The sequence below is a fragment of the Episyrphus balteatus genome, chromosome 1, assembly GCF_945859705.1.
Source record: "Episyrphus balteatus chromosome 1, idEpiBalt1.1, whole genome shotgun sequence".
Lineage (NCBI taxonomy): Eukaryota > Metazoa > Arthropoda > Insecta > Diptera > Syrphidae > Episyrphus > Episyrphus balteatus.
This window is the reverse complement of record NC_079134.1, coordinates 136077277-136101179: the sequence shown is the minus strand read 5'-3', so window position 1 is coordinate 136101179 and position 23903 is coordinate 136077277. Positions and strand designations below refer to the sequence as shown.

At 33.7% G+C, this 23903-nt stretch overlaps 2 protein-coding genes across 2 annotated transcripts; both read left to right on the top strand.

Moving 5' to 3' along the window:
• The first annotated feature begins 11352 nt into the window (after positions 1-11352).
• Positions 11353-12489, top strand: LOC129921029 (uncharacterized). Its single transcript, XM_056002650.1, has 2 exons — positions 11353-11767; positions 11830-12489. Exons 1-2 carry the CDS (start codon positions 11368-11370, stop codon positions 12453-12455), a joined length of 1026 nt encoding a protein of 341 aa, XP_055858625.1. The 5' UTR covers positions 11353-11367; the 3' UTR covers positions 12456-12489.
• Positions 12490-16717: 4228 nt separating this feature from the next.
• On the top strand, positions 16718-17689 carry LOC129921035 (uncharacterized). The gene is made up of 4 exons (XM_056002658.1): positions 16718-16839; positions 16926-17132; positions 17190-17349; positions 17409-17689. Exons 1-4 carry the CDS (start codon positions 16762-16764, stop codon positions 17624-17626), a joined length of 663 nt encoding a protein of 220 aa, XP_055858633.1. The 5' UTR covers positions 16718-16761; the 3' UTR covers positions 17627-17689.
• Positions 17690-23903: the final 6214 nt, after the last annotated feature.

The window sequence follows — 23903 nt, the reverse complement described above, 5'->3', positions numbered from 1 at the left end:
CCCCAGCCATATCGAAAAGTACCAGGTAGGTAATGCTAAAGTAATTTGCAAATACGTGTCAAAATAATTAGTCTCTTTGGTGGAATGTATTTCTTTGACATTTGTATTTTTGACAATATTCAGTGTGAAATATTCTGTGCAAACATTTAATGGGATTTATTTATTTTTAAAACAACTTTTAAAGATCTTTTAGGGATAATATCGTCATATACTTAAGAAGTTAATCCCAAATAACCTCAAAAACTGTCAAATTAGAAAGTACGAGGTAAAAAAAATCTTACAAATACGTAGTTTAAAATTCAACTTTAATTATAATACAATTTAAGAAGAAATGAGAGTTGTTCCACTTTTTCATTGAAAGAAAATTCATTCTTCTTCATGACAATGAAAAAAGTAAAATACACAACTAGTACAGGTAAAATGGTACATAAAATCGACAAATAAAAAAAAAAATTATTACACTCATGAAGCTTGGCAAAAAGTTTGCTTTTGGGGTAAGAACCAAGGAGAAAAAAGGTATATAAAAAAAAGTTGGGTGGAAGTGTGTTTTTTTGCGGACAAGAGGGAGGGGGTGAAGGTCAAAAATATAGTGAACAAAATTGTTTGTCTACTATCACCATATGACACATGTTTTTAAGGTATTTTTTGATGCTGAATCTAATGACTTAAAAATTAAGTCAATACGATTGCTCTAAGAAAAGTTATTGCCGATTAAAAACAAGGGTGCTTGTTTTTTGACTTCACCAGGTAAAATATAACCGAAACCCATGTGGAAAACATGCTACACTGATGAAAGATAAAGTAGGTTCAAAGGATTAAAATAGTTCTTAAAAATATTTTTGGTGAAAGGGTGTTTTTTTGATGGGTTGAGTTATGTGTGAGAAAGGTATCATAACAGCTGACTTACATTTTATTAATTTTTAAAACTTGGTGAAAAAGTTTTGGTTGGTATAAGAATTAAGAATCTAGAAAGTGTTCAAAATTATTTTGAGTGAATGGGTGTTTTTTTTTTTTCAGAAATGTTTAAATTCGGAATAAGTATCACAAGAACTGGGAAAAAATTGTTACACCAATAAAAATTGGTAAAAATGTTTCATTTAAAACAGAAACCAAGAACCCAAACAGTGTATACAAATATTTTAGATGAATGGGAGTTTTTTTTGTTAAATAGGGAAAATCCGCGATAAGTCCATTAAAATCAATGGTATAAAAGGTACCCTTACGAAATTTATTAAAAATGTTGTCTTTTCCAAGGGAATTACGAATAAAAGAAATCTATAAACTTTTTTCATGTGAAAGGGTGTTTTTTTTTTTTAGGTGTAGAGAAAATATGGGTATAATTGAAAAAGTTTGTAATACTGGAGTAAAAGTAAAACATGTAAAATATGTAATTGGTCCCTAAAAGCCAATGATTCATTTTATTTTTGGTTTTGATGACAAATTAAACGTTTTTACTTAAGTTCTTAGATGTTTTTCAGGAATCATTGGTGTTTTCAAAAAATTGATTTTTGAAAAAAATATTTTTTTTTTATCCAAAAATGATCTGTATTTTAACATTAAGGTTATTAAATTTTGTCTGCATAAATGTATAAAAATGTTCGTTGAAATCAGTGAAGTAGTTGGTTCAAAAAATATTTTTATGATTTTTATTTGCATTATGGTGAAGCCGTTTTTGAGAAAAAACAAGCAGAGCTCAACTTTTTCCGCATCCTTAAAATAAATGAAACAGGAATATTTGTAGATTATTCACTTGCTGCACTGCATGAAACCCGTAAATATATGAATGAATATTTAATTTAACATCTTATTGTTTCACAACTATTGAATTGCGTTAAAATTTTTAAAGATGTTTGAGAAAATTCCAATTTTTTGAAATGAGTATTTTCTCAAACATCTTTAATTAGGTAAACACTTATTAAAATAACTCTTCACATATTAACATTGTTGTCTTACTAAATAATAAAATAGCAAAAATCTTTAACAAACTCCATTTGAATGCATTTTGGAAAGCATTGATTCCATCATCAGCAAACGTCGTGTTTGTAGCTTCTGGTTTATTTTTAATTTGCTTTAGCCACAAATCTCAGTTCTTTTTTTTTTTTAAACTAAACATTTTTTTTTTTAAGTTATTCAGTTTTGATTTCTGAAGTCAACATAATTTTTCATTTTATCAGTATAAAAAAATGAGGACTCCTTCTCCCCTCAATGTATACTTTCCACACACTATAGCCAGTCTTCGCCCTGGAAAAACCTACACTTTTAGTTTTTTCGACCGCTCCTGTATTTTCCACAACTTTATACTTTGTGTTCGCGTTTAAACTTTCTTTTTTGGCATTCGTCCTCGCTCGGTTTTTCGAAAACATCACAATGTTTTTTCCGAATTTTCTGTGTTGGTCCTGGATCGATTTTTATGAGGTAACTATGGATGGAGTGATAGGGAGCTGTTTAAGCCACAAAAAAAAAAAAAAACTGGAACACTGGGTCAATGGTATGGATTTACGTTTTATACTCATGCCATTTAAAATGATTTATCTTTTGTTTTCGTTGTTACAAAATTTTTTGGTTTTTTTCTGCTTTTACAATGGTAAGTTGGGTAAGGACAAGGATGCTGCGGTGTTGGATAGTATTTTTACTTTGACTTTGGGAGAATGTTTTTATGTATTTTTTTTTTCTTCTTTATTTTAATTGACATTGTGACTGTGATATGAGCAATTTAATTAAAATTCAACCTAGAAGAGTGGGCGCCTTTTTCGTTGTTAAAATGGAATTTATCTTCTTTTTTTGCAAAATAAATTGTTTCATATGGTTTTCAGTAAGGGGGATTTTTAACTTATAAGAGTTTTGAGATAATGGGGACTTTTATTTATGGTTGTGCTGTGTAAGAAGGTTTAATGAAGAATATATTATGTAACTAGGTATGGAAAAACTCTTCAGGATATAATATACGAGTAATTTGAAAATAATTTTTTAATTTTTGAAAGAAAATTTTTTGTTTTCATCGCGAAAATGTTTTTTATAGGTAAATAATAACAAAACTGGACTGGACAGAACTCATTAAACTTTAAACTTTTAAAGTACAGCCAGTTTTTTAAACCCTTTTCTTTTGTAAAATGTTAATGTTGTAACAAAATCAAGTGCAAGATTTTAAACAATATTTGTTTTTTTTTTTTATGAAAATGCTTTTTTTTAATATCACTGCTAATGGTATCTGCTATTAAACTTTGTTTTTTTTTTAATTTTGAATTTGTCCCAAACAAATTTTTGAAAAGTTAAATTTTTGGATGTAGGTAAAAAAAATAATTGGTTGTTTTTCGAAAACGATAACGGGACATTGAATCTTTTATTAAAAAAAATATTAAATTTTTTTTTTAAAGGCTCCAATGATTAAAATTTTGTTTTCTTAAATATGCACTCTATTGAAAATAATCAAATGGCATACTTTTTAAGGGCTACATATGAGGCTATGAGAACAATAGTGGCGTAACAAACGTTTTTTCAAAAATTAGTTTTTCATAAAAATGGGTCTCTTAATATTTATGTATTTTTTCAATACAAAAATTGATTTATACAGCTAGCACTCAAAACTAGATGGCACTCAAAAAAATGTTGTCTTAAGAAATCCTGTTTCTTAAATCTCTCGTAGCTCAAAACTGAATTTTATGGCACTATTGTTCTCATAGCCTCATACATTTCTTTAACATCTTAAATTAATTAAAATTTTTGTATTTTCCTTTGAACAAACGATTTTTTTTTATATTCACTGAGTTTTAAAAATGAACTAAGTTGAGCTCTATGAGCAATTTCGTGTGACCAATAGACCAGTGCCAAATTTTTGAAAATAAAAAAAATATTAGCAGCAAATTGGCGGAAAGGGGGTGGGTGGGCGAAAAAGTGGGGTGGGTGTCAAAAATCATGTTTTTTTTTACGATTTCTGTCAAAAGTAGACGTCCTATCGAAAAAAGTCAAATGCAATGACTAGTGAAATCGAACAGGGCAGAAAAAATCGAATGCCTTTTTTGATTTCACTAGTCAAAAAGTTTTTTTTTTATAGAAATAAAAGTATATTTTTCTAATGGTTTTTTGTGCGCTGAGCTCGAATCTGAAGTCAGAAAAATTGTATCACATCACGTTTTTGACATATTACCATGCCAAAAAACAGAAAAATAGTATTTGGGACGTTCAAAATTCAATGTCTCAAAAACTTTGGACGTTAGAGCTATTCTAGTGCTTGATTCAAATTAAAAAGGTCAATGACCATTAGAAAAGTATAATTTGGTTTCTATGGAAAATTGTTTCTCGCCAATATTACTGTCATTTACGGAAAAATCAATCTTAAAAATCGTTTTTTTTTTGTTTTTTTTTTTCAATTTTTCTCAATATTTTCTAGAACAAAAGTATAGTTTTTCCAAACAATCTTTAAAAAGTCGGTCTAAATAACTGCATTCTAAACTTTTCAAAAATCAAAAATTTTTTCGGTAACTTTTTTGATTGAAAAATAGGCTATTTTTTCAAATTAAATTCGTCAAAAATCCAAAAATTAACTTTTTGCTCAAAAAACATTTTTAATAGATAGAAAACATAACAAAGTAATTTTTAAACAAGTTTTGTTAAAATCTAACAATTTTTGTAAAAGATAAAAATAAAAAATCAAAAAATCGTATTTTTGCATTTTTTTCAATATTTTTGAGGTTATAGAAAAAAATTGTTTGAGTAAAAGTTGTAGACATTTATACTACCTACAACTTTTGCATTTGTCACCCCCTTTCCCCCAATTTTTTTGTGGGAAATTTATTTTTCCCCTTATATATACAAATTATCCTTAATTTTCCCATTTTATGCTGCTAATAACACTGGTCAACAAGGTTTTTGTTACAGACACCAAGATATACTTTTCTATAGGTTTTTTGGGTGCTGAGCTCGAATCCGAAGTCAGAATAATTCTATCACATCACGTTTTTGAGATAATCCCGTTAGAAAATCGAATATGCCGCTTTTTACCAGTTTTCGCGATTATTTCTTAGCTTTTGGTTATTTGTTTTAAATAAATTTGTAACGGTTTCTAATAGAACTAAATCTTGTCTTTCTAAATCCGTTTAAATCTGTAAAAAATTTCTTTTCTTCTTTGAGAAATCTGAAATTGAAATCAACGTGTTTGGCATATCTCATGTTTATTTGCTTTTAATAGCAAATCTCGAAATGTGCTTTGCAATCGCTTTCAAATTTTGACACAACGTTCCATTTAGAATCTTGAAAGTTTTTATATTTGCGAAGGTGGTGAATCGCGGTGAGATACATCAAAGCGTGACCGTGTCAGATAGTTATACTAAATAATTACTAGTGAGAAAAATATAATTTTTTTCTTGTTAAAAACAAGATAAGAACTTACTGGAATGTCAATGAAACGTTGTGTCAAAATTTGAAAGCGATTGGCAAAGCACATTTCGAGATTCACTATTAAAAGCAAATAAACATGAGATATGCCAAACACGTTGATTTCAATTTCAGATTTCTCAAAGAAGAAAAGAGATTTTTAAAAGATTTAAACGGATTTAGAAAGACAAGATTTAGTTCTATTAGAAACCGTTACAAATTTATTTAAAACAAATAACAAAAAGCTAAGAATTAATCTCGAAAACTGGTAAAAAGGGGCATTTTCGATTTTCTAACGGGATTATCTCAAAAACGTTATGAGATAGAATTTTTTTGACTTCGGATTCGAGCTCAGCACACCAAAATCCTATAGAAAAGTATACCTCGGTTTCTGTAACAAAAAAAAAGTTTAATTTTGTTGACCAGTGTAATTCAACTTTTGCCTTCTGAAAACCGGATTGGCACTGGTCTACAAGTCGTGCATTTAATTTAACTTGAGTGTTTTTGAAAAGAACTTAAACCACATTTTTTAAATTCTACTAGATTTTGTGCATTTTCTAATCAAATTTGTTGGAGTCGTGTTTGACAAAAATATAGCTAATTTTGTGCCGAAAAAATGTCTAAAGATCTTTGTGGAAAATTTTCATTTCAAAAACTTAGAAATGCGGAACGGTTTTTTTTTACATTTCTGTTCCAGGTTCGGTTTAAAACAAATGTATAGCTTATAACTTTTGTAGCAATTAAATAAAATGCACGGCTATTATATTAAAATTTATTTTAAATATTATAAATTTTTATATGGAAGTAACGGCTAAAAAAAAAACAGTTAGAAATACATATATTTCAATGATTGTATGTACTTAGACAAATTTGATTAAATTTGTATTTATCAAAATATGTACATAATCAAAAAAGTCCGAAATTCGCATCTCATCAATTTAATGTTGTTTTGAGCACTATCATGCAAACCTATGCAAAATGAAAAAAAATTGACAAAGTTAATAGTTTTTAGTTGAAGGTTTTGAATGAACAAGAACAACTTGTATGTGTTTCCACCAAGTTCAAATGCTTGATTTATAGTTTTTTTTTTTTTTTTTCATGGGGACCAACCCGATCATCAGACTCCTTTTAGTGGTGCTAAGTTGATAAATAATTTTTAAGTAAGTAATTCATTTTTATTCTACTTTTCTTAGCAAATTAACAAAAACAATTAATTTAAAAGCTATGGCTTTGCCGTCAGCTTGGTTAGCAATTTTTAAATGTATGTACGTTCAAATGAATAATTTAATATTTAGAAAAATAGTATAGGATATTTTTTACTTTATTAATTCGGTTATTAAAAATATCCTATATTTATATGCCTCTTTCAAGAAATTGCAAAGACTTTTCCAGTCAAAATCATTGAGGATCTTGATGCAACGTTAACGCTCTTTTCCCGAAGTACTTATGAGAGGCGTTGTGACGAAAATATGAGGCATATGTTGACAAAGTGGAAACAGTCTTCTTTGGACTTTAAATTACAAAAAGAACAGAATTGTTTGAAACTTCCTTTTGTATTTGTAAGAGCTTCCGTTAAGGCTTAGAAGTTCACAGCAAATTGCTCAATGACCTGATTTGAAAAATTGTAATTCCTTCTCTATGGAATCACGGATCACCTGAGGGCTTCTTGAATACCAAGTCAGACCCACAGGAAGACAGAGTTACGGAACACACTTTTTTCCCAATTTCTATCATCATAAACTCATGCTTTATTGTTATCTCGATATAATACATACTTATATACTTTTTACGAACTCTAAATTTATAGTTCATGGAATATGAATGAAAAATCCCATCAGAACTGCTATTTGTAAAAGTTCCATTTCGACATAATCGATTCCCCAAGGGTACATATATTTCCTTAGAGTTCCTACTCCTATTTAAAGATTTCTCTTAGTGAAATTTATTTAACACTTACATGACAAATATTGGTGGAGCAATATTTGAATATATGCATCCAAGAAAAGCTCAAAGGAAAGTATAGAAAAAACCTACATATATCAGCCTATACTATATGTTCATATGTAAATCAGAAAATTAATTTTAAAATCTACCTAAATTAATTACACTGGTTAACAAAATCAAACTTTTTTTTTGTTGCCGAAACAAAAATATACTTTTCTGAAGGTTTTCGGTGTGCTGAACTCGAATCCGAAGTCAGAAAAAATTAATCAGATCCCGTTTTTGAAATATTACCGTTAGAAAATGCAGTACTTCGGACCTTATTCTTTTATATAAGAAAAATTGTTTGAGCATATTTGGTAATGTTTTTTATAAGAACTATTTTCCACCTTTTTAAATCTGTTTAAATCTTTCCGATATCTTTCTTACTGCCCGAGATATCCTCAGTTGTTTGGTATTTTTATAAATTTTATAATGTCATTATCTTCTTTATGATATATGAAGCCAAACCCACTTACTTCACTTTAAGATATCTCGGGCAATACAAAAGATATTGAAAAGATTTAAACAGGTATCGAAAGATGGAAAACAGTTCTTATAGAAACCGTTACTAAATATTTTCAAACAATTTTCTTTATAAAAAAGAATAAGATCGGAAGAACTAAAAAAAAAACGTTTTTTTTTCATTTTCTAACGGTAATATCTCAAAAACGGGAGCTGATTAGTTGTTTTTGACTTCGGATTCGAGTTCAGCACACCGAAAACCTTCAGAAAAATCTTGTAAATCAGTGTTATTGGTTAAACTACCTATTTTTAATACTTTCTCTTAATTTCCTTAAATTCGAAATAAAAATTGAAAAACAACAATCTCTATGCACAAAATTGCGATAAGCCTGCAACATAAAATGGTTTAAACATGCGGTGGGATTGTAACAGCAAAATTGTTCTTGAATTTTTGTAACCACACACATGTGTGTGCTGCAACATTTTTTTGTAGGTATGCCACAACAAAAAATATTCATACTGAAGTCAATATCGTTTGTGGTTTGCATTGCGTATTTCTAAACAATAGCGATAGTCTATATGTCCACATATTCTGCGGTCTATCTTTTTGTAGATACCAAAAAAAACAATAGTTTCTAACATTTCTATCGTATTATCTGTGAAACCAAACATGGTTCGCGGCATCTATAAAAGGCATTCAATCGAATTTGGCTGACTCGTCCTCAAAGGCATATTTTAGATGATGATAATATTGGTTGCATCAACCTGCAACCTGCAGCACAAAATAAGCACCAGCAGCCAACGTACCACTGTGCTAGCCAATCATAATTACACTTGCCACTGGACTATTGCAACTTTGTTTTGGCTATGAAAACCCGGTTGGTGGGTAACACGCTGATGCTGATATCCCATTCCCAGAGTTTACCCCCTTCTCTCGTTCACTTTCAATTATGCAAATTATGGATAATTGCAATTTGATTACCCAGTCCCATCGGCCGAAGCTGCTGCTGCTGCTAGCTTACCGCCGACACACAATCACTGAACATGATCTAATTCGACTTTGTTACGACTGAGCCAATCTCTACAGTCGACAGTCGAGTTTTTTGGTCCGAAAGAACACTTTACCGCAAACCACCATACCGTGATGGTCTTTGCGTGGTGCCGCACTCTGACACCAACGCTTGTCGGAGGAGGAATTCAAACATTTCCTGGACTATTGCACGATACGGACTATAGAGTCCAACTACGACTACGTCTATACAACAAACACCATCAGGAGAGACATCAAACGCAAAGGCGCAAGAATTGCCCCGCAATATTATTTTTCGTAATGTGATATTAATGGAGGTGGAAATAATACGTTTGGACTCAGCAGAAAAAGTCGTGTGCGAGTGATGGATGGTTGCAACTTTTAGATTAGGTGTTTGACAATTTAAATTTTAAACCATTAGATGCAAATGTTATAAAAAAAAAAATTGCATTAACTTTGAGAAGATTTATTTGAAATAATTATTCAAATTAACAATTTTGGAATTCTTCAATTTAAATTTTTTGGGCCATTTAGGAAAATGCATCTGGGACATAGGATACAAATCTTGGCAAAATAATTAACGATTTTGGAAAATAATCATTTGGAAATTTCAAATGGTTTTTGTGGATAGCCCCAAATGGCCTCAAAATTGTCAAATTCAAAACTCTCTAAAAACAAAACTACTAAAAATAAAATGCACGACTGGGTCGCACGAACTTGCTCTTAGAGTTAAAGTTGCTTAAATTTTTAAGACATTTTATATAGAAATTTGGAAAAAAAATTAAATTCGGTTTAAAAAAAATAAAATAAAATCTGAAATCAAATTGCCCTCCAAAACTAGTATGCAGTTTTGATAGATATATTAACATGCATTTTAAGAAAAAAAATTTTCAAAATCGTTAGAGCCGTTTTTTAAAAAACTAATTTTTTATAACTCATTTTTTGGAAAAAAAAGTTTTAAATTAAAATTGGTAGGCCATTTTGTAGAAATCACTAATCAACATCTAAAAACAAAATTTCAAAAAAAAATCAATGTCCCATTTTCGAAAATTTGATTTTTCAAAAAAAAATTTTCAAAATATTTTTAAAAATCCAAAAATTATTTTTTTGGAAATTTTTGGCTTATATTAAGACGATATAAATGCTTCTTCACAAAAAATTTCGTTGAAATAGAAGAAGCACTTTCGGAGATAATCACATTTGAAAAAAAACGGTTCTATGCCAGGTACCGTTAAATTAACGATTTTCAACAAAAAAAATTTAATTAAAAGATAGACCTTAGCTTAAAACTACCGTTTGAATTTTTTAAACAAAATCGTTGGAGCCGTTTTCGAGATATTTGAATTTTACTAAAATTGGTATATGACAAGTACCGTTATTTTTGGTCCAAAAAATTAATTCGAAAAAATCCTCTGGAGAGTCGCTAAATAACGCATATCAAGTTTGGCATTAATCGGTGCATCCGTTTAGGCTGTAGCTCCTTATACAGACAGACAGACTGACAGACAGACGGACTTCCGGGACCTTCTTTTTTGGCATTGTCTACCATCGTAATGTCATGGAAAAATGTTATCTCAACTTTTTTTTTTGTACGAATGCATAACTTGATATATACCTAGTACCTATGTCGCAAGTAAAAATTTTGTGGTACTCGAAATGAAGCTTTTGCAAAGTGAAAATTTTTTTTTTTCTTTACACATAATCTTGTCAATATTTTTATATAACAACTTATAATGAATTTTATATCATCTGAAAGCTTATTATTTAAGCTTTCAATATTCACCTCAATCATTTTTGGACGACATCTAGAAAAGAAGCTGAAATTTTTTCAATGCAATCAATTTTTATCAAAAAAATTAAAAAAAAAAAAAAACAATCGTTTTTTCTTCCATCTCGATTTGGTCCATTTTTTTTATAATAAAATGTATATTATTGGAAAGCTTATCATTTCAAGTATAAAAATGAACATTTTTCATAAATTTTTTCACCTCATTCATGTTTGTACGACATCTAGAAGATGTCACAATACGATACAAATTTGTGCTCCTTGCGTCGATATCCTTCCAATACTAGGATATAAAATGTAGGTTAAATATTTAGGTCTTACGAAAATGACCATTTGGTAGTTCTTAGACTACACCTTAAACATCTACCTTCAGGAGTACACAGTCTTTGTTTAAGTATTGCAAATAAATATTTTATACAATATTTTAAATAAAATATTCCATCCAGCTTTTAAATCTTCTTAACGTACCCTTCTTTCTTTCATTTTTTCATATCGACCATCACAAAAGACTCAGATGTATCATTGCCAATGTGCAATTGAATAATTTTCCTTTTCGAAGCTAATGTGATAGAAAATTAGATTTTCTGTTATCAATTTGCAACCAGTTACACAGTTTCCTATAAAATCCTGGCGCATGTCCTGTTTTGCAATTGTAAAACCACAAAGAATGCCTAGAAGGATTTTTTAAAATTTTTATTTCAATATTTCCATTCAAGGAGAGTTGACACAATTCGAAATGTCTCCTTCAATGCAAAGTGAAATTGAAAAAGATTTTGAAAATTTTTTAAATTTTTGTGAAAGGAAAAACTTAACTCGAAAGGATATGCAACAAGTTTGTGAACCTCTTTTTTCAAGTTGGAGATGGAGATTTTGGAAACGAGTTGGAATAGTCCTGGTTGCTTTAAGTACCATATGGTGGTTGTGTATTAATGTGGAAGTGTTGAATTGGTCACTTAGTGCTATTGGAAAACTGATTCTTATTGAATTGCTGCCATATTGGAATTGGAAACCATTGTACAGTGCAAAGTGCTTAGTGGATAAAAATGTCCCCGAGAAAGTAGAAAGTATTGCAGCCACTCTAAGTCTGGGAAAATATGAAACAGACAAAATTAATTGTGTACTGTGTGAAAAGTTGGGTAAAGTTGAAATCTTATTAAAATTTTGTTCCAAAATTCAAACCAGTTTTTGTCTTCTTTAGAATTTCTACCAAGTCTTACAAATGTCACCTACTCAATGATTGAACAAAAATACCTCGAAAAAGGTCTCCCCGTCATCATCCAGGACTCTCATCCAAACAAATCACTAAAAAATATCCTTTCAACAATTCTTGAAGATCAAGGTGATTTTCTCACCAGTCGACCTTGTAATATTGAAACAAATCTTTTGATGAAAAAATTTTTCACCATCGAAACGGCACTGGATAAAATTGCTGAGAGTTCAGCCAGTGACGAATGGTTTCTTCAGTTTCGAAACTGTCAATTTGACGCAGTAAAGGCTTCGAGGAAATTCATCAGAAGACCATACTATTATCCTCTACACTTTGAGCCATTTTACTCTAGTTGGATTTTGATGTCAAATAACTACAAAGGAGTAGAAAAAGAATTGTACCTTCAGGGACTTATTTTTATACAGCAATTAAGTGGAGAAATTTCAATAACATTGATTCCAAAATCACCTTGTGAAAAATTGTGTATGGAAATAGAATTTATATTAGTGGCTGGAGAAGGCTTAGTATTTTCAACAGATTTGTGGATTTTTAGCTATAAGACCTTAGGGGCTATGGAAACTGTAACAAATATTATGGAAATCGATTGGCATTATTAAATTTGGATTAGAGATTTAATAAAAGTTATTTGGTTTGTGTTGCGTATTAGTAAATTAATTTATTAATAAGAAATAGGGCAAAAAGGAAACTGTAACCCCTTACGTCACAAATTTATAGCTCATTTTTGCAAGTTTTCGCTTTTTATTATAATTATGCATGTATATAAAAAAGTTCGGAATAAATTTGTTTGGCTAAAAATTTTTTTGCGTCCCGATCATGTCCCGGACATGTCCCCTACGTGTCCCGGACATGTCCCGGACGTGTCCCGGACATGTCCCGGACGTGTCCCGGACATGTCCCCTACGTGTCCCGGACATGTCCCGGACATGTCCCCTACGTGTCCCGGACATGTCCCGGACGTGTCCCGGACATGTCCCGGACGTGTCCCGGACATGTCCCGGACATGTCCCCTACGTGTCCCGGACATGTCCCGGACGTGTCCCGGACATGTCCCGGACATGTCCCCTACGTGTCCCGGACATGTCCCGGACATGTCCCCTACGTGTCCCGGACATGTCCCGGACATGTCCCCTACGTGTCCCGGACATGTCCCAGACATGTCCCCTACGTGTCCCGGACATGTCCCGGACATGTCCCCTACGTGTCCCGGACATGTCCCGGACATGTCCCGGAAATGTCCCGGACATGTCCCCTACGTGTCCCGGATATGTCCCGGACATGTCCCCTACGTGTCCCGGACATGTCCCCTACGTGTCCCGGACGTGTCCAGGACATGTCCCCTACGTGTCCAGGACATGTCCCCTACGTGTCCAGGACATGTCCCCTACGTGTCCCGGACATGTCCCCTACGCGTCCCGGACATGTCCCCTACGTGTCCCGGACTTGTCCCGGACATGTCCCGGACGTGTCCCGGACATGTCCCCTACGTGTCCCGGAAATGTCCCGGACATGTCCCCTACGTGTCCCAGACATGTCCCGGACATGTCCCCTACGTGTCCCGGACATGTCCCGGACATGTCCCCTACGTGTCCCGGACATGTCCCGGACATGTCCCCTACGTGTCCCGGACATGTCCCGGACATGTCCCCTACGTGTCCCGGACATGTCCCCTACGTGTCCCGGACATGTCCCGGACATGTCCCCTGAGTGTCCCGGACATGTCCCGGACATGTCCCGGACATGTCCCGGACATGTCCCGGACATGTCCCCTACGTGTCCCGGACATGTCCCGGACATGTCCCCTACGTGTCTCGGACATGTCCCGGACATGTCCCCTTCGTGTCCCGGACATGTCCCCTTCGTGTCCCGGACATGTCCCCTACGTGTCCCGGACATGTCCCGGACATGTCCCCTACGTGTCCCGGACGTGTCCCGGACATGTCCCGGACATGTCCCCTACGTGTCCCGGACTTGTCCCGGACATGTCCCCTACGTGTCCCGGACATGTCCCGGACATGTCCCCTACGTGTCCCGGACGTGTCACGGACATGTCCCCTACGTGCCCCGGACATGTCCCGGACGTGTCCCGGACATGTCCCGGACATGTCCCCTACGTGTCCCGGACTTGTCCCGGACATGTCCCCTACGTGTCCCGGACATGTCGCGGACATGTCCCCTACGTGTCCCGGACATGTCCCGGACATGTCCCGGACATGTCCCCTACGTGTCCCGGACATGTCCTGGACATGTCCCCTACGTGTCCCAGACATGTCCCGGACATGTCCCCTAAGTGTCCCGGACATGTCCCGGACATGTCCCCTACGTGTCCCCATCATGTCCCGGACGTGTCCCGGACATGTCCCGGACGTGTCCAGGACATGTCCCCTACGTGTCCCGGACATGTCCCGGACATGTCCCCTACGTGTCCCGGACATGTCCCCTACGTGTCCCGGACATGTCCCGGACATGTCCCCTACGTGTCCCGGACATGTCCCCTACGTGTCCCAGACATGTCCCGGACATGTCCCCTACGTGTCCCGGACATGTCCCGGACATGTCCCGGACGTGTCCCGGACATGTCCCCTACGTGTCCCGGACATGTCCCGGACGTGTCCCGGACATGTCCCCTACGTGTCCCGGACTTGTCCCGGACATGTCCCCTACGTGTCCCGGACATGTCGCGGACATGTCCCCTACGTGTCCCGGACATGTCCCAGACATGTCCCCTACGTGTCCCGGACATGTCCCGGACATGTCCCCTACGTGTCCCGGACATGTCCCAGACATGTCCCCTACGTGTCCCAGACATGTCCCGGACATGTCCCCTACGTGTCCCGGACATGTCCCAGACATGTCCCCTACGTGTCCCGGACGTGTCCCGGACATGTCCCCTACGTGTCCCGGACATGTCCCGGACATGTCCCCTACGTGTCCCGGACATGTCCCGGACATGTCCCCTACGTGTAGCGGACATGTCCCGGACATGTCCCCTACGTGTCCCGGACATGTCCCCTACGTGTCCCGGACATGTCCCAGACATGTCCCCTACGTGTCCCGGACATGTCCCGGACGTGTCCCGGACATGTCCCGGACATGTCCCGGGCATGTCCCGGACGTGTCCCGGACATTTCCCCTATGTGTCCCGGACATGTTCCGGACATGTCCCCTACGTGTCCCGGACATGTCCCCTACGTGTCCCGGACATGTCCCGGACATGTCCCCTACGTGTCCCGGACATGTCCCCTACGTGTCCCGGACATGTCCCCTACGTGTCCCGGACGTGTCCCGGACATGTCCCGGACATGTCCCGGACATGTCCCGGACGTGTCCCGGACATGTTCCGGACATGTCCCCTACGTGTCCCGGACATGTTCCGGACATATCCCCTACGTGTCCCGGACATGTCCCGGACGTGTCCCGGACATGTCCCGGACATATCCCGGACATGTCCCGGACGTGTCCCGGACATGTCCCGGACGTGTCCCGGACATGTCCCGGACGTGTCCCGGACATGTCCCCTACGTGTCCCGGACATGTCCCGGACACGTCCCGAGCATGTTCCCTACGTCTCATGAGACATATCCCATGAGACATGTCCCAAGAGTTACACTTACCGGTGCCAGGAACTGACTGTCGATGTTATTTCGTCGACGACCAAAGCCAAACTGAATATTGTGAGTGGTGGTGGCCCTATTTATAGCAAAATATGATCCTCCCGCAGAAATATTTAATTCTATTTACTTTTTTGTTTTTGTTTCGTAACATGTACACTCCGCCCCTGGGTTTTAAGTTTTGTTTTTTTATTGATAGACAATGTCAGATTGGTAGGGTTTTCAGAGCCATCTTTTGCTAGTTTTGTGTGGCATGATTCTGGAGGGTGGACCCTCCAGAACTTTTTTATTTATAAAGATTAATTACGAGTAAATAAAATTTTAAACTTTGTAATAAAGTAAGTACGATAATCGGAAGTAGGCTAAAATTGATTTGGGGTAATTCTATCCCCCCATACCCCTCCTCTATTAATCAAATTTTATTTTAGGTTTATAGATTTATGTGAATTTTTTTATAAACGTCTTGTGCTCTGGTCTCATGGGGGCCCCTATAATAGGGGGGCTATAATTACATTGATACAGCTGATACAGCAGCAGCTACGCCTCTGCCCTCAGATACAAATTATTTCGTTTTCTCTAATAAATTCATAGTTTTACCTTTTTCCCCAATACCTACATAAAATTGCCATTTATAAAACATTCAATTAATAGAACAATTGTTAAGTCTTTTGTCAAGGTTGCCATAGTTTGCAAAATTTGATAGCATCATTTATATATGCATTGTTTGCAAATCACTTATAAATACAAACTCAAGCCTAAATAAAAAAAAACATAACTTTTACGTTACTTACCCAGATTTTATTTAAAAACCATAAATTCATTAACGTTTTTCTCTACAAAATCAAAAACTCTGTTAAAAGTACCTTAATAAAGCTCTTCAATTATAATCTTATCAATCACATTGTATTATCCCTTGTGATCAAAATACAATAACAAAATTCAACAAAATTGCTCGATTTTTCTCTGTCGGTGTTTGAGTTAGCTTAAATTCTATGAAATTATTGTTGAATTAAAATAAAAGGCATTTAAAAACTGACACACAGAAAATGGGTCCCACTTAATAGGTTTTGTTTTGTGAATTTTTTTCTCTCACTTGCGAGTCGCATTAATTTTTTTATAATTTGCGAAAATTTTAATGATAATTACGATCACTCACAGATTGGAGCACTGTCCGCAGTCAAGCGTAAGCAAAAATATTATAATTTCAATAAACAATTATAGTTTTTTTTCCGAAATTTTTAACACACTATAAAGCTCATCGTAAAAATCTTCCACTAAATCAGTTTGACTTCGAATGTCAAACTATCTCAATCTACGAAAAAACAACATGAATCGTTTCGGAGTACTTAATTTGGTTATCGCCATCGGATTGGTAGGTTGAAATTTATAATTGTTTTCCTGCCAATTTGCGTTGTGAAATTAAAAGTTAAGTTTTTATATATTTTTTATTTGTTTAAGGTTGCCCTCAGTGTTACCGATGCAATTGACTGCAATAATAAGCCGGATTTTAAGGCTGCAAAAGATTGTTGTCCTTTTGAGGGTTTTGCAACAAGTGAGATCAAAGAAAGTTGCAAAAGCTTGATGAGTGACGAAGATGGTCCTCCCGCTGATGGTGGTGGTGGACCTGGAGGAAAGGGACATCATGGTCCAAGACATCGTAATTCAGTAATATCCTTACAATATCCTTCAAAAACTCTGAACTTATAGAAATCTTTTTCATAGTGCTATCATCAATGTATCATGAATGCAACTGAAATGGTTAACTTTGAAACAATGACAGTTGATGAGGCAAAAATGAAAGCATATTTGCCCAAGGCTTTAAGTGGTACACCTGATTTTGTTCAACCTGTTCAAGATGCTATTGTTAAATGTGCTGAAAAGGGTAATTATTTTATTTCTATGGATGAGTTTCCTTTTTCTATTTTTGAATTTGAATTTTAGGTAAGGAAATGAAAGCTAGACACGAAAATGATGATCATCCACATCCATCACCTCCACCCGGTTCGTGCAAACCCTGTGCATCAATGTTGATGCATTGTGTTAAGATGGAAACAATGATCAATTGTCCAACTAGCACATGGAAGAATGATGAAGCATGCAACAATCTTCGAGAGTTTATGATGGTTTGTAAGCCTAAAGGACCTCCACCACCAAAATAAAAAGGATACACATTTCTTAAATTTATTTTTAAAGTGGTTTTAAAAAATGCCAAATATTTCTTATGCCAAATAAAATGTATTATATATAAATAATTTTGACAAAAAAAAATAAATAAATAATATTGACAAAGCTTTTTCTTGATAGAGAACTAACCGGATATCATACTTTCTAGAATATTTGCGTTAATTGAGAGTTCTTTTTTATAGTTCGCTTAAGTTTACATTAATATAGGGCTCTTGAAATTTTAACAACAAAGTTAGACTTACGTAGTTTAGATAAACTGAGGATACGAGCTTTGTTTAAAATTGTAAAACCCTTAAATCATTCTCAATTTTGTGTTGTTAAGCCAGAACACAATAGAAACACAAAGTAAAAAATATAGAAAAAAGTTTCTAGTTTTTCAAATACCTAAATTATATTTTGAAATGTCTATGTCACATCAATAAATTTTGTTTTTTTTTTTTGTTATTTTGTACTCTTGTTTACTTTTTATACTTTTTTTTGCCTTTGTATTTCAATGTAGTTCTGGCTTTATTAATGCGACTGTTTTTAATATAAACTTTTAAGCAAGAAATAACAAATCATAAAAAATGTTACGCATACACCACAGTGACCGTTTAAAACTATACTCTGCAAATTAAATTTCGGTACAAGTTAATTAGGCGTTAAAGACAAAAGTATCAAAAAAAACTGTGAAACAAAAATTGGGTGGAAGGGTGTTTTTTTTTTTGGAAAATTGGTAGGGGTGAAGGTACAAAAGTGTTTTTGGAATATAATGATATGACACATGTTTTAAAGGTATTTTTTGATGCCTAATCTAATGACATCAAAATAAAGTCAATACAATTACTCTAAGAGAAGTTATTGATGCGGATTAAAAACAAGGGTGCTTGTTTTTTGACTTCATATAAATAAACTAGCCCAAAAAAAAATAAGGGAACAAACAAAAATCGTGATTTTTTTAGTGATTTTCGATAGGCTGTATCTTAGTAATAAATAATCGCATCATGACAAAATAAAAACCATGTAAAAGCTCTATTCTTCTCATTTTAGGATTATATGATAAAATATTTTCTTTCTAACTATCAAATAGCTAAATCGTTGGAACTTTTCTAAAACCCAAAATTTCCAATTTTTGTTTGTTTTTACTTTTCTCTTAAGAAAGTGGGAACATTTTTTCTGATAAAATGATTATTATTTTTAGAAAGGCTATTTATTTGGCTTTAAGATTCATTTTGTTTTAAGCTTCTAAAATGTTTTTTAGACTGCAATATCAGTCATCAAACCAAAAACCATACTTTTGACGGCTATGTGAAGCTGGCACCCCCAAATGCTAATTTTTTTTTCAAACCTGTCTGGTTGGATTGCCCAAGGTTAGCCCAGGATAGCCCAAGATTTTTTTTTCGTTAGCCCACCCTTAGTTCTCAAATTATAACGGAATTATTTTTATTCACCTCAAAAATCACAAAAAAATTTTTTTTATTCAGTGTAAAATTTGTTGGTTTTGCACTGTGGTTCGTTTGCCCAACGTTAGCCCAGGATAGCCCAACTTTTTTTTTCTTGATTGCACTATTTTTTCTAAAGATATAACAAAAAACTTTTTTTTTATCAGAAACCGAAAAAAAATTGATTTTTTTTTTCATGTGAAAAAACCGTTTGTTTAAGACCGTAGTTTGTTTGCCCAAGGTTAGCCCAGGATAGCCCAACTTTTGTTTTTGCTATCCTACCCTTAGTTTAAAAATTATAGAAGAATTAGTATTTATTCACCACACCAAAAAAAAAGTACGTATACACTTCAGTGACCCTTTTTTAATTTATAATTAAGAACAATTAAATTCACTGGTGTTTGCATTCGCCTCAAATGTTTTTAATTTGAATTAACATTTTTACTTGATTGAATGTCGTCCATATAACATTCCTGTTAAGAAGCTTAAGTTGACATTTAACATTAAAAGCCACAACAAATAAAACGAATAATTTTTCAAGTCTCAAAATCAATTTTTTGTTTTGTTTGCCATATAAGTACCTAGAAAAGCTACATGCTTAGTAAAATATATCCAAACGTATTTCAAAAGTAACAACAAATATGATATGGTGTAAAGTGATTGCTTTTTCAGAACACGAAATAACACTTTTTTCAAAGTACCAACTTCTTAAAAATCAAACTTTTTTTTTTTCAGTGTAAAATTTATCCTTTTTTCATTTTTCCTCAATTAACCATTCTAATTCCAACTAATTACATCACATTTTTTCGTTAGCCCACCCTCAGTTTAAAAGTTATAACAAAAAACTTTTTTCAAAGTACCAACTTCATTTTATTTGAAGAAAAAGTACAAATTATTAGAAAAATTATATTGAGTTATAAAATTAACATTATTTACATTTACAAGTTTGAAACCCAAATTTGGATTGAATTGTTTGCAAATCACGGAAACGTTGTCTTTTATCTTGGTAACGCAGTGGCATTTAAAGTTTTAAAGCTGATTTTTGATAATAAACTATTAAGAATATTTAATTGAAATTGATTTTTCTGTGATTTAACTTCATAGCAGACTTACGTTATTCCTATAGTTTCAAATAGGAATATCAGAGAGCTTAATTATATGATTTTACAAATAAAAACTGAAATTTGCAATAAAGTAACGCAGTTGTCTGGTTTTGATCACTTTGTGCTTAAACCTTTAAACTGTCATAAATAGGTATAGAAATATCATTCAAAACATCGGTACAAATTTTATTTTATAATAGATTAAATTATAACCATTCTATGTCAACTAAAATATATGAAAATACATACATATAATGATCAAAATTTCCATATTTTTTTTTAATGCCCTAATTATGCATCAAAAAGTATTTTGGCCCATATACTGATGATATTTGGGATGAAGGTTTAAGACATAGAAGTGACAAAGGGGGTTCATAAAGTTCTTAAAAACATTTTTCGTGAAAGGGTGTTTTTTTTGTGTTGAGTTATGTTGAGTTATAAGGTAAATAACTAACAGCTTTGTGTCAGCTGTTATTTTATTTGTTTTTTTGTTATAAGAACTAAGAATCTAAAGAATCTGCAAAACTATCTTGAGTGACAGGATGTTTTTGTTTTTTTTAGAAATGATGATATTCTGAATTAGAGTACCACAAAAACTGGGACAAATTGTTACCTCAAAAAATTGTTAAAAATGTTTCATTTATACAAGAATCTAAGCACTCTATAAAAATATTTTAGCTGAGAGTGTGTTTTTGAGAAATAATGAAAATCCGATATAAGTCCAATAAAATCAAATGTATTAAAGGTATTTACGAAATTTATTAAAAATGTTGTCTTTCCCATGAGAATTACGAATAAAATAAGTCTATAAATTTTTTTCATGTGGAAGGGTACTTTTTTTTAAGTGCAGAGAAAATGTGGGTCTATAAGAAAAACTGAGTAATAGTAGTGGTACCCTATTGAAATTCAGCAGTTATGTTACTCTTGAGATTGGAAACAAGAATCTAAAGTGTCTATAAGAATATCATGGTTTAATGAGTGTTTTTTGAAGGAGAATAAAATTAATAGGACACCCTAATGAAATTTGGAAAAAATGTTGCATTTGGCATAGAAAGCATGAATAAAGAGTTTTCATACAAAAATTTTATGCAAAAGGGTGTTTTTTTTTCGAAGAGACAGTAATACCTGTAATTGGTCAGCCAATGGCTTTTTCGGGCCATTTACATATTTTACTGTCTCTTCGTAAAAAGCCATTGGCTTTTTGGGACCAATTAGAGATTTTACAATCTTTTTGAAAAAAACATACTTTCCAATACACAAAAAGGCACTTTTAATATTCCACCCTTAGAGTTTTCACTATCATTTCATCATGATGTCTTTTGACTTCTTACTCATTTCAACTTTCAATATTTCCAAATTCAAACTGAAATCTTCGTTTCACCAATCAAATCAAATTTCAAACTAAATGTTGAAATTGAAAAGAGTAGCTATATCGTCTTTTATTTTGTTGCATATTCTTTGTCAAAACTTTATAGACAAATATTCATTTTTCTTTACTTTTTTTATTTCTATTCTTTTTCTTTTCTCATCAAAGTGAATTCACTTCTCAAAAAAAAGAAAACACTTTCCAAATGTATATATAAAAACTATTTCAGAACAAAGACAACTCTCCACTGTTTATCTATCTATTGCAAGCTGTTTGAAAAAAAAGAGTATAGAATTAATTTAAAGTTTTTATTTTGTCGAAGAAAATAACTGAACAAAACTTTTTCAATTTACACTACACGATTGCAGAGTCCATTTCATTTCATCCCATGGAACCTTATTTCTTCCAATTCAATGAGGATGATAGCTCCTAAAAGGAGGAAAGTGAATATCATTCAATTTTTAGTTGAGGGTTGAAGAAAAATTTTTAAAGTATAGGTTTTGAAAATTATTGTGTTGCTTGTTTATTTTGGTATCAGGTAAATATTTTTGTTGTTTTTGAATAGTTTTTAAACAAAAACTAAAAAACAATAGTCTTGTGAATAGAAAAGATTGAGAATGCCTTTTCTTTAAGCAACTTCTTAAAAGTACAACAAATTGAAAACAAATATTATATCTAGTATCAATGGCAGTTTGGAAGCCTTTAAACCTTCATCAAATTTTATTTTAGATCAAAATAACCTCCATTAGTCGTTCAAGTCTTGTATAAACTTCTTTTTCTTTTGATAAAATCCTTGTCAATAAATGAGCGTCAAGTCGAAAATATATCTTTATTGAATACTTCAACTTTTATTCATTTTAAGCTGACATCAGAAACTCAAAGAAAAAAACTGACCAAAAATGACCCGCCTTCAAACTTTTATCGCTCTTTACCAAATTCAAACCCAAATTAAATGAGATTTTTTACTTCACTAGACATTCGTCTTAACTTCCTGTGTCCGAAAAAATTATACTTTAATGTTCTAACTTTTTTTTCTTTTGCTGGTTTTATCCCGGATGCGAATCATCCATCCCCCATATCGTACTCACACTCACCCTTTTCTATAACAAGGCTGCCGTTTGGTGTGCATTGAGCTGAAGATGGGCTATTAAATGAGGGCGAATATCGATAGCTGACTTTTGTACATATTACATCACATTAGGGTGTTTTTTTTTTTGCTTCTTACATATACCCTGTCAGATCTTGATGGACTCTTTTCTTTCCATCTTAGTATCGAAATTCTTTTGTGTTTTTCTAGGTTTTTTTTCTTGCTCGGCATCCAACAAAGTCAAATCGGGGAACGATAAAACCCCAAGTGATTGTGTATATTTCGTGCGGGAGCTAACTTCCGATTTTATATACCCAACAACAAAAATCGAGATAAATGAAATTTCACATAAATAAAAACCAGTGTCAGGAAAGATGCCCAAAGCCTCTTAGCCAAAGAAAGATCACCCTCCACCACTACCCTCCACAACGAAACAGAAAAAAAATGTCGAAGGGAGAGATTCCTTTAAGCTTTTTTGTTTATTAAATTTGAATAATCATTCTGCTTCTGTGCGTTTAATTTAATAACTGTAATAAAAGTGAATCATAAGAATATGATTTCAGTATTACACATAATTTTTTTGGGTTTAGAAAGAGAAGTGGGTGTGAAGTTTGCTGACTATAATAAAGACTAAAATGCAAACATTTCTCAAATAAACGAGAGTAGGTATAAATTTTACTTCCTTTTGCATCTTGACGAAGCAGTTTTTCTTTTAATTTTGAAAGTGGTTATATTTTTTTTTTCTTCTTCAAATGAATGAAGATGGGTTTTTTTTAAAGAGTCGTAAAAAAATTTGATTAGAAAGAAAGAATCGTGTTGTGAAAAAAAACTAAGCTATTGGCAAAGACCTTGGATTTCTATCTTACCAATAATGCGAAATTTAGGAAGAATTTTTTTTAATCAATTTCATCAAAGACTTTGACTTTCTAAATGTAGCTTTAAAATGTTTAAATCAGAACTAGTATTAAATTGAATCAGATGCTAAAGAAAACACTCAAAGGATTTAGATCAAATAAAAAAAAAAACAAGAAATTGTTAGTTTTCTCTTATGAATATCGATTTAAGGGATCTTTCTTTCGCGATTAATTAATTTGGAGAAGATTTTTAAATTTTATTTTTTGGCAAGGGGTAGCTTCCCCTAGGCCTTGAATTTTTGTCGCCATGTCGCCTTATTTCCATGTAACCTTGTGTCATGTCACCTTGTCGCCATATCCCCATATCACAATGTCGCGACATGTAACCTGGTCGCCATGTCTCACAGTGTTGCCATTGGTC

Excerpts from the sequence above, each read along its gene's own strand:
- LOC129921035 (XM_056002658.1), top strand. The coding sequence starts at position 16,762 with ATGTCAAACTATCTCAATCTACGAAAAAACAACATGAATCGTTTCGGA. Across the intron at positions 17,133-17,189 it reads GTCCAAGACATCGTAATTCA|TGCTATCATCAATGTATCAT; the intron begins GTAATATCCTTA and ends TCTTTTTCATAG. Across the intron at positions 17,350-17,408 it reads TGTTAAATGTGCTGAAAAGG|GTAAGGAAATGAAAGCTAGA; the intron begins GTAATTATTTTA and ends TTTGAATTTTAG.
- LOC129921029 (XM_056002650.1), top strand. The coding sequence starts at position 11,368 with ATGTCTCCTTCAATGCAAAGTGAAATTGAAAAAGATTTTGAAAATTTT. Across the intron at positions 11,768-11,829 it reads TGTACTGTGTGAAAAGTTGG|AATTTCTACCAAGTCTTACA; the intron begins GTAAAGTTGAAA and ends TGTCTTCTTTAG.